The following is a 12,212-nucleotide window of genomic DNA, read 5'->3' on the forward strand; positions in this document are numbered from 1 at the left end:
CCGGGGCCTTGTTTCGACTTAGGTCTTTCAGTGCACAGTCAAACTCTTCACGCAGTATCATATCTCCCATTTCATCTTCATCTACATCCTCTTCCATTTCCATAATATTGTCCTCAAGAACATCGCCCCTGTATAGACCCTCTATATACTCCTTCCACCTTTCTGCTTTACCTTCTTTGCTTAGAACTGGGATTCCATCTGAGCTCTTGATATTCATGCAAGTGGTTCTCTTTTCTCCAAAGGTCTCTTTAATTTTCCTGTAGGCAGTATCTATCTTACCCCTCATGAGATATGTCTCTACATCCTTACAGTTGACCGTGCTTAGCCATTTCGCACTTTCTGTCGATCTCATTTTTGAGATGCTTGTATTCCTTTTTGCCTGCTTCATTTACTGCATTTTTGTATTTTCTCCTTTCATCAATTAAATGCAGTATCTCTCCTGTTACCCAAGGATTTCTACTAGTTCTCGTCTTTTTACCTACTTGATCCTCTGCTGCCTTCACTATTTCATCCCTCAAAGCTACCCATTCTTCTTCTACTGTATTTCTTTCCCCCATTCCTGTCAATTGTTCCCTTATGCTCTCCCTGGGTTGCAAAATTCTACCAGGCAGCTTCCTCTTTCATTTCTTAGCCCTAATCCATATTCACCTACTATGTTTCCTTCTCTTCCTTTTCCTACTGTTGAATTCCAGTCACCCATGACTATTAAATTTTCGTCTTCCTTCACTACCTGAATAATTTCTTTTATCTCATCATACATTTCATCAATTTCTTCATCATCTGCAGAGCTAGTTGGCATATAAACTTGTACTGCTGTAGTAGGCGTGGGCTTCTTATCTATCTTGGCCACAATAATGTCTTCGCTATGCTGTTTGTAGTAGCTTACCCACATTCCTATTTTTCTTATTCATTATTAAATCTACTCCTGCATTACCCCCATTTGATTTTGTATTTACAGCCCTGTATTCACCTGACCATAAGTCTTGTTCCTCCTGCCACCGAACTTCACTAATTCCCACTATATATAATTTTAACCTATCCATTTCCCTTTTTAAATTTTCTAACCTACCTGCCCGATTAAGGGATCTGACATTCCATGCTCCGATCCGTAGAACGCCAGTTTTCTTTCTCCTGATAACAACGTCCTCCTGAGTAGTCCCCGCCCGGAGATTCGAATGGGGGACTATTTTACCTCCGGAATATTTTACCCAAGAGGATGCCATCATCATTTAATCATACAGTAAAGCTGCATGCCCTCGGGAAAAATTACGGCTATAGTTTCCCCTTGCTTTCAGCCGTTCGCAGTACCACAACAGCAAGGCCGTTTTGGTTAGCGTTACAAGGCCAGATCAGTCATTCATCCAGACTGTTGCCCCTGCAACTACTGAAAAGGCTGCTACTCCTCTTCAGGAACCACACGTTTGCCTGGCCTCTCAACAGATACCCCTCCGTTGTGGTTGCACCTATGGTACGGCTATCTGTATCGTTGAGGCACACAAGCCTCCCCACCAACGGCAAGATCCATGGTTCATGGGGAGGGAGCAACAGATAACCATGAGCAAATAGGGATCACCACCACAGATATAGGGATCAGTGACCATGAGGTGGTTGCAGCAAGACTGAATATTGTAACATCCAAACCTCAAAAATTCACACAAAATACATCTAATTAAAAAAAGCAGATAAAAATTCTCTTGATACATTCCTAAGAGACAGTCTCCAATCCTTCCAATCTGACTACGTAAGCATAGTCCAGATATGGTTTGAATTAAAAAAAATAGTTTTGACTGCAATTAGAGATGTACACAAAATAAATTAATAAGACATGCCACTGATTCCCCATGGTACACTGAACAGGTCAGAACAGAACACTGGAAAAAAGCATCCCAAATTTAAAATAACACACAATACCAAGATTGACAAAGTTTTACAGAAATTTGAAATTTAGAATGAACTTCAATGTGAGATGCTTTTAATAGCTTCCTCAATGAAACTGTCTTGAAATCTGACAGAACAATCAAAGAGATTCTGGTCATACCTAAACAACACCAGCAGCAAGAGGCAATCAGTATCTTTCCTCCATGATAACAATGATGATGTTACTGATGGCAGTGTCACTAAAGCAGACTCATTCCATACTGTTTTCCAAAATTCCTTCATTAAAGATGATGAAGTAAGTATTCCAATTCGAATAAAGAACAACTGCCAACATGGGTAACTTTGAAGCAGTAATCTTTGGTGTAGTTAAGCAGCTAAAATCACCTGGCAAGGCCTCTGGTCCAGATTGTATACCAGTCAGCCTCCTTTCAGAATAAGCTGGTACAATTGCCCCATACTTAATGATCATATACTGCTGCTTGCTCATGAAAAGTTCCATACCTAATGACTGATAAGTTTCACCAGTCATAACAACAGCAAAAAAAGGAAATACCAGTAATCCACTGAATTACACATCTATATCACAAATATCTATATGCAGTGGGATTTTGAAACATATTCTGTGTTTGAACATTATGGGGTACCTTGAAGAAAATGATTTACTAACAAGTAGCCAACACGGTTTCAGAAAATATCGATCATGTGAAACTCTCTCTTTATTAAGTAATGAGGGCTAGCAACGAGGGAAGTCAAATTGATTCCATATTCTTAGATTTCCATAAGGCTTTGGACATCATTCTTCACAAGCAACTTCTAATCAAATTGTGTATCTAAGACGTATCATCTCAGTTGTGCGACTGAATTAGTAATTTCCTGTCAGACGAACATAGTAATCAATGAAAAGTCATCGAGCAGAACAGAAGTGATACCTGGCGTTCCCCAAGGAAGTGTCACAGGCGCTCTACTGTTCCTGATCTACAAAAACGATTTACGAGATAATGTGAGCATCCTTCAGATTGTTTGTAGGTGGTGCTGTCATCTACTGTCTTGTAAAGTCATCAGATGCTCAAAACCAATAGCAAAATGATTTAGGCAATATATCTGTACAGTGCGAATAGTGGCAATTGACTAAATAATGAAAAGTGTAAAATCACCCACATGAATGGTAAAAGGAATCCATTTAATTTTGCTTGTATGATAAATCACACAATCCTAAAGCCTGAAAGTTCAGCTAATTACTTGGGGATTGCGATTATGAATAACTCAAATTTGAACGAACACACAGATGTTTTGGGGATGACAAACCAAGACTCTGATCTTTTTGGCAGAACACTTACAAAATGTGACATGTCTACTAAAGAGACTGCTTACACTGTGCTTGTTTGCTCTCTTCTGGGGTACTGTTGTGCAATGTGGGAGCTGCAACAGAGAGGATTGACAGAGGACACCAAAAAAGTTTGGGGGCAGCTTGGTTTTGTATTATCGCAAAATAATCAAGAGAGTGCAACAGATAAGATACACAAACTGGGGTGGCAATCATTAAAATAAATGAGTTTTTTGTTGCGACAGGATCTTCTCGTGAAATTTCAATCATCAACTTTCTCCCCAAAGTTGAAAATATTTTGCTGGCACCCACCTACATAGGGAGAAACGATCATTCATGAACCCTCTGCCAAGTACTTAACTGTGAAACGCAGAGTAATCATGTAGATGTTGATGTAAATAATAACGCATAATGGAGACAACTTTTAAACACTTTTATTTCCATTCTCATAGTATCATTACTGTTGTGGCCTTCAGTTCAAAGACTGGTTTGATGCAGCTCTCCCCATTAGTAAGCCTCTTCACCTCAGTATATCTACTAAAACCTGCTTACTGTATTTACGGCTTGATCTGATTTAGGAAAAATATGGTAAAATTTGACTAAACGAAGGGATAGGTTGATAGGACTCATCCTAACACACCGAGGAATAGTTGATTTGGAAATGGAAGGAAGTGTGGGAGGTAGAAATAGTAGGAGATCAAGGTAATTAATAAAATTCACAGTGAATGTAAGCAAAGCTAAGAGATGGAGGATTGAATATCACTTCTTATTAATGTACCTGGCTGCTCACTTGGTAAGAAAACTGGGTGAGACAGCCACTCTGCTACACATTAATATTTCCTCTTAACACCTTAGTGAGGAGGCTATGGTCATCAACAGAGCAAGTTTCAGCTTGCCCAAACTGGCTCACCTAGCAAGCCGAGTTCCACAGGCAGAGGGCTAGCAGGAGAGCCTACTGCACTGTGCCCTTCCATTACACCAAGCACTCTAGCCCATTACCTGTGTTGCATCGCACTATGCGTCTTGTCTGCAACTGTCCAAAACTTACGGATAGAAAATATGACTTTGGTGTTATGTTCTACTTGATTCCTACTGTGCATCAATGGATTCTTGCATTGCGATTATCAGTGGTTTCATCCTATAAGATGGCAATTATATTAATTCTGTCATTGTATGCTTCATTTTCACTATTTGGAAGTAAAAAAAGAAATATTCATATCAATGATTTATAATTCCTATTGCTGCCATTTACCCATATAACACAAGAAATATATATATTTTAAATGTCTGGAACGAATAAAATATGAATACACTGGGACTACACTGAAGCATGGAGGCTCTAACATTCACTGAAACCATTGCCAACCTGTCCCTGCATAGTTACTGAAACTCAACATGGCCGGACTGCCGGCGAATTGCACTTGGCTGCAGAGTCTTCAGAACCACACGCATGGGCCTGTGTACCACACACACTGGGCATGTGGAAATCAGCACTGTGCATAATTTTGGAGGGACCCCAACAACAAGGCTGCTCTATTCCCAACAAATAAAACCTGCCTAGTAACAATAATAGGTATACATGTTGCACTGTACACATTGCATACTGGTTGGCATTCCTGTTTAATACTTTGGAGATCGAGCCCGAGCGTAGCTCGGGCCACAACATTGTGTTATAAAGATCGCGCCCGAGTACAGGTCAGGCCGCAATTTTCTCAATGCGCAAGCCACCTACTTCTTAAAAACTGGACTGATTTAATATGAACACAATGTACGGACATCTTGCAAACTGTCCCTTGACTGTTGCTGCCTGCTGTTGTCAATTTCTAGAATTATTTTGAGAGAAACAGTACCAAACATAACAGCTGCTGTCGTGAACGGCAGAGTCGACTGTGATCACACTGACATAATTTCGTGTGCATACTCATTCAGTTTCTCAATTTACTGTAATTCTGGTACAAATACATCACATACGTTGAGTGAATGAGAAATTTTTGGAAGCTCAAGAGGAAGAACTTGCTCAATAACCGACCTTGAACTTTTTTCTTGAAAGGATAGTTATACTTTCTGTCATCAGTATTTTACAGTTTATAATCTATCAAAGAACTAAAGTAAATATGAAAAATGAATCTTGAACTCTGATTTTTTTTAGTATGTATTACTCTTAAATTACCTATGTACCAGCAATGTTTTAAATAACAGCAAAAGTGACCAGTTTCCTAGGCCCAACATTCTTCTGAGTGGCTGGCTGGTCTCCAAAGTGTTAAAAAGGGAGCTTTGGGTCATAAAGCAGTGGCCTATTCTGTGTGTGCTGAGCACCACTTACTTCCATCTACATTGTGGGAGCTTGTGAAACTAAGCTTATATTACTCACAATTTTTCCCCTTCTTCTGTGACAGGGAATGTAAAACAATTGAATGAAGCAACAGTATCTCCCGAACACAATAATGAACTTAGTTTGGTCGCTTTAAGTAGATACTGCGATAACTATTTACCTCATTACTACATATAAAAATTAGGATATGCAAAAATTTCAAAGAAAATAGTTAAAATGAGGCTATTTTAACTTGCCTTCTGGAGATGCAGTTTATTATAGACATTCCAGAAGTGCTGTGTAAAGTCCTCTTGACTGAGGGGCTTTCCATTAATTCTAATCCTCTCCCGCACCGCCACCAGATGAGGCGATGAGAAGAAGCCAGTTTTAAGTCCATACTGCCTGAGCAGCGAATCACAAAAGGCACAAACAGACCCCTTCCCCTTCGTACCAGCCACATGGATTGTTCTAAGCGTATCTAGCTGTTCCAAAGTCACACCAGACCTGTAAAGATAAGAGTAACTGGTCACAACAAGTTTAATATACATTTAAAGTAATGCCAAAACATTGTCTTCGAGAGAAAAGTGCCATCATTGGTGACAACTTCAACAAATCCTGATTTTAGCATATGGTTCCCACCCCCCTCCCCTCCTCTCTCTCTCTCTCTCTCTCTCTCTCTCTCTCTCTCTCTCTCTCTCTTTCTTTCATTTACTCCCTCTCACTAAGCTACAGATCACAATTTTTTTATTCCATTGCTTGTTGTGTTTTGCATATTTTTCTTCTTGCTGAAGCATACATCATGCGTCACGCTGCAAGCAATGCCTACTAATGAAAATCATACTTCTTATAAGTACTGTTCTGGAGCAATCAACAACCATATGCAGTTTCAAGGAGTGCCTCGGAGCAGTGGGAGATTGCATGGATGATGATGATGATGATGATGATAAAGAGTAGCATGTAAAAGATGAATGTAAGATCTTAGTTTATAAATGGCCATGGTAACGATTTGCATCATAAAGCTTGAAATTATTATCCAGCTGTTCTGCAGTATAATGTTCTCCATAAATAACAGTTGTACAGTGGATTAATTCTAGATACATTAATCAATATCCACTGAAGATTCTATTCCATTTTCTATAAGTACATTTTATCATCTCTAAATTCAATCTGTGAAAGGTGTACATTGATGAAAAGAGGAAATCTGGAGATATCCAATTCAGCTGTAGGAGAAAACAACATTAATTCCTTGGAGCCATTATAGAATGGGAGAAGATATTGAAACACTTTTCAACATACAATGTACCGAGATGTGGCGATGTGTAACTCCTGTAATCGTTTTCTTGTGATATCTTTCATAATCATGGTAGCTGGCAAGTGCACTTTCAATACATTCACATGGAACACCCAGTCAGCTCATGTAAAGGTCCATTGGTGTCACTACCAACATAATTTGTCAACACTGTCAAAAGCACTGTGGATTTCCAAACACGAATCCTGACATTCTGGCAAAAGCTGTAACGGCAAACTATATAGTTACTGTGGTTGTTACTTAGAAGCATGAAATGGCAAAGGCCACAAGGCCCACAGACTTACCTCGGCACAAATCAAAACAATGAGTTTACAAAAACCCTTATGCAAAAAAAATTTATAGGTTTTAAGATACAAGCTCAAATTTCAAGAGTAACCCCTTGAAATCCTTATATTAAATGAGACAAAAGAAAAATTCAGTTGAGAAAACTACTAAAGCACAAAGAGACACAAAACTCCAAGTACTGCAAACAGAAATACTTAAAACTATAAAGAACAACAATATAAGGAAAAGATAGATTGCTATTTACCATAAAGGTGGCAAGTTAAGTTGCAAACAGGCAGAATTAAAAGACACTTACACATCAACTTTCAGTCACAGCCTTCATCAGAAAAAGGAAGAGAAACACACACACCCATTCATTCACACAAGCAAACACACCTCACGCACACATGACCACCATCTCCGGCAACTCAGACCAGAATGAAAGTTTCGTGTGGAACAGAAACAGCAATCTGGAGGTGGTGGGCAAAAGGAAGGGATAGCAGTGTATGGGTGGAAGGAGAGAAGAGCACTGTGTGGTGGAGCGTGCAGCGACTATACTCCCAACAGATGCAGCATTGGGAGGCTGTGGGGCAGGGAGGTGGGGATGGGGGGGAGGGATGGAGTGAAAAAGTAGAGGAGTGTGGAAACATGGGTGGATGTGTTGGCATCGGGTGGCACACAAAGAGGGTGGAAAATGAGAACAGGGAGGAGATGATAGGACAGAGGTGGTGGGAACTGTTGGAGGGAGGGTGTGGGGTGTGCTTACCTGTGTGAATGAATGCGTGTGTGTTTCTTTCTATTTCTGACAAAGGCTGTGGCTGAAAGCTAATGTGTAAGTGTCTTGACTGTGCCTGTCTCCAACTTGACGTGCCATCTTTACACTAAGTAGCTATCTATCTTTTCCTTACATTGTTGACAAAATTCACAGAAGCACAGGTCACACACACACACACACACACACACACACACACACACACACACACACACGGCCACTGTCATCTCTGGGTGCTACTTTCTCTCTCCTCTCCCCTTTCACACCACCTCCCTTCCCCCTCCTCCCCAGCACAGCCTCCCAATGCTGCACCTACCTGTCCCTATCACATCCCTGCACACCACTCCAACAGGCAGCATTAACATTTTTCCATCCCCCACCCCAACCCCTATCCTACTATCTTTCCCCCTCCCCATCCCATGTCTCCTCCACAGCCCCACAATACCCCCATTCCAGTTATGTCTGCTGCTCACCTCAGACAAGATTGCAGTTGGGCCTTAGTGCCTGTAAATGGCCCATTGACACTCAGTCAACACACATTTAGAAAACACCGTTATTGTGAAACACAACTAGCTCTTTACTTGCATGAAGTGTTGAGTGCTATTGACAAGGGATTTCAAATTGATTCCTCGTTTCTGGATGGCTTTGGACACTGTACCACACAAGCAGCTTGTAGTGAAATCGCACGCCATCTCAGTTATGTGAGTGGATTCGTGATTTCCTGTCAGAGTGGTCACAGTTCGCAGTAACTGACAGAAAGTCATCAAATAAAACAGAAGTGATTTCTGGCGTTCCCTAAGGTAGTGTTATAGGCCCTTTGCTGTTCCTTACCTATGTAAATGATTTGCGAGACAATCTGAGCAGCTCTCTTAGGTTGTTTGGAGATGACACTGTCGTTTATCGACAAGTACAGTCATCAGAAGATAAAAAAAAATTGAAAAATGATTCAGAAAAGATATCAGTATTGGCAATTGACCCTAAACAACAAAAAGTGTGAGGTCATCCACAGGAGTGCTCAAAGGTATCTGTTAAACTTCGGTTACATGATAAATCAGTCAAATCTAAAGGCTGTAAATTCATCTAAATACCTTGGAATTACATTTATGAAAAACTTAAATTGGAAAGAACACACAGAAAACGTTGTGGGGAAGGCTAATCAAAGATTGCATTTTATTGGCAGGGAAGATCTACTAATGAGACTGCCTACACCACGCCTGTCCGTCCTCTTTCAGAATACTGCTGCGCAGTGTGGGATCCTAACCAGATAGGATTGAAAAAGTTCAAATAAGGGCAGCATGTTTTGTATTATCGCGAAATAAGGGAAAGAGTGTCACTGAAATGATACAGGATTTGGAGTAGACATCATTAAAGCAAAAGCGTTTTTGTTGTGGCAGAATCTTCTCATGAAATTTCAATCACCAACTTTCTCCTCTGACTGCAAACATGTTTTGTTGATGCGGACCTACATAGGGAAAAATGATCACCACAATAAAATAACAGAAATCAGAGCTTGCATGGAAAGATATAGGTGTTCATTTTTTCTGCACGCAATACAAGACTGGAATAATAGAGAATTGTGAAGGTGATTTGATTAATCCTCTGCCAGGCACTTAAACGTGATTTGTAGAGTATTGATGTAGATGTAGATGACACGACAGTGACCATGTGTGTGAGAGTTGTGATGACATGAATTTTTTTTTACAAACAATGAAGAACTGCGTTCCAAACCTGAATGTTTCTAGCATTCTTTTTCATCATACCTGTATGTGATTCAAAATCTCCTCTATGTGCTGAGTAGCACTCTATCCTTTCATTGTTGTTGTTTTACTATTTTGATTGCTTCTGTCTGCAATACACCAAATTTCACTTTCTGAAAGTAAGTACTGGCCAATTACACTGTTTCTTTGTAATTTCTCAATACATATTATGGCAGTCATACCTGAAACTGTTTAGAAACTTACTTTATGAGGGAATTCTTCAAATGAAATCATTTCTCCATGTACTTAGGAATAAAAGCAATCTTCCCAACATGATCTTCATCCCACTGAGTCTGAGGAGCAGATTTGAGTACTGGCATTGAGCTTCACAGAGAAAAACAAAGGTATCTTTTATGGAGAGCTGTAACCCACTTTACAAGTTATTAACTGCCTGCAACATACCTGTTTCCAATTAATCACAATTTGTGGGTAACTAACATACCCCTTAATGTGATATTCACAAGGGATGCACAAGTTAAAAGTATTTTCGTCAGCAATATGTACATGATAACTAATTTATTTCTGAATGCCAAGGCGTGAATCAGCTCCTTTGTATGCTGTTAGGTATACAGTTATTCACACATTTCTTACTTAAAGGAAGCAAATAGCAGACGCATAATACCATGTTGCAAAAACTAAATTAAGTTCATCACTTAAGAGATCTACAATGACAAAGTCTTAATGACCTGTGGCTGCTCTTGCACAGCATTGCCCACCTGGCTGAATACCTGCAGGAGGAATAAAACAAACTTAGGATTTAATGTCCTACTGATTACACTTAGAGATGAAGCACAAGTACCAAGTGGAGATACAAACTGGTCATGGCCTTTCAAAAGAATAATCCCGACATCTGCCGTAAGCGATGCGGGAAAAGTGTGGAAAATCTAAAAGATGATGGTCAGGTAGGCATTAGAACTGCTGTCCTTCCAATTATGACCAAATACCTAAGAGCATTTTAGTTCAAGACCACAATGCATTGCACCTCCCATTGTCACCGCTGCTTCGTGCATGTCTCGTCTGGTTAGCAGATATTACTCATAAATTCTTCCTTTCTATCCTAACCATTCCGTCTCTAATAGTTTTTTATATATATATCTGCATGCTGCTCTCTCATTTTATCCCAGAACAATTCCCATGGGGGTTGCAACATTTTGAAGTTGCCATTTTACATATAAGTGAGTCAATGAGAGAAGATACCTCACACCCCAAAACAAAATTTTACAGCATACACAAGAATCTCATCACATCTCAAACAATTTATAGTTACCCACTCAATATTAGTGATACAGGTAGATTACTACAATACCTGAAAGGTAGAGATGAATCTCTAATATTCACTAAATTCACTTTTTATAATATTAATTTCATTATTGATGTCATTTTTTCAACTGCAGTATTTTAAGTTATTTGCTCATATGACTAACCTAGAAAGTAGCCAAAAAATGATAAAATTAGAAAATGAAGTTACATACAACCACAAAGGATATTTTCATCTATATATTATCAATGATGTCAGGTTCACACTAAAAATTGAAAATCTGAAATAAATAATCATCATTAAAAATTAGTAGTCACAAAGTGTCATATGCTAACTTTTCTCAAAAAAAGGCTATGCTATCTAAGCAGTGTTTCTGAAAATACTTTGAACAGGTATTCATTGCACCAAAACAACAGGAGTAGATCAAAAAACCAAATGCCAAAAATTTCTCCATTGCTGAGTCACATTGAACATTTCAGACTAAACCAAAGGTCAAAATTCAACCACAGAAACTTGCTAAAAATAAACAAACTTCATGTTGTCACAGTATCAATATAAGTCAATCTGCTGATGCACATACTCACTGTATCCTAGATGACAATTTGCTATTATGTAGAAATATTTATATTTAACATTCGCATATGTTTGAAATTAGTTTATCTTTTAACAAGTCATGCATCTAAATGATACACGTAATGCACTTTTACTAACTACTGTTGGCTATTCATTTTTTGCAAAGTTTGTGTAAAGTTCTATGAATGTATACCTGACCACAAAAAATGTATACTACTAAGATGAGCCAGCTACCAGTACATGCCACATAGCCATACCATTTGATACATCTTAGTAAACATTAATAAAAAACATTACAGCTGTATTTCAGGTATGTTTAATGCATCACAAACTGGTTTTGTTCTAACTGAATGTCTTCAGGAGACTACAAATTCACCAACAGTCTTTGTAATTAGTTCTCACAAAGTGGCAGAAATGTGCTAGTATCATGCCTATAAATGTCTGATCACCAAATACAATGCTAAATCGGATATTCTGGAATAAGATGAGCATGTTGAGTTGTGTTGTGTAAGTAACAAACATACCTAATGCAGAGAGACCTGGTCACATTACCATGGACATCTACAAAAGCATTTGACACAATTCAGAAGTGTTGAGAGAGTTGTATGTTTGTGCCTCAGCAAGCAGAGGATATTTTGGGTATCTGGTATCAGTTGTCGATCTGAAAACTTTTAAGAGTGTTCTTTCATTAGTAACAAATGATAGAAACATTTTCATATATGACATTATGTTTAGGAGAGAGAAGACCTTTATAAAGCTCTAGAAA

General features: G+C 38.9%; 1 protein-coding gene across 1 annotated transcript in view; it reads right to left on the reverse strand.

The window, feature by feature from the left end:
* LOC124789455 (folylpolyglutamate synthase, mitochondrial-like) overlaps positions 1–12,212 on the reverse strand; it is a 129,274-nt gene that overhangs the window by 63,929 nt on the left and 53,133 nt on the right. The window contains exon 4 of the mRNA XM_047256817.1: positions 5,771–6,017. Within this exon, the coding sequence (XP_047112773.1) occupies positions 5,771–6,017 (247 nt within the window). The remainder of the gene's footprint in view (positions 1–5,770; positions 6,018–12,212) is intronic.

This window comes from Schistocerca piceifrons, chromosome 3 (genome assembly GCF_021461385.2).
Source record: "Schistocerca piceifrons isolate TAMUIC-IGC-003096 chromosome 3, iqSchPice1.1, whole genome shotgun sequence".
NCBI classification, from domain to species: domain Eukaryota; kingdom Metazoa; phylum Arthropoda; class Insecta; order Orthoptera; family Acrididae; genus Schistocerca; species Schistocerca piceifrons.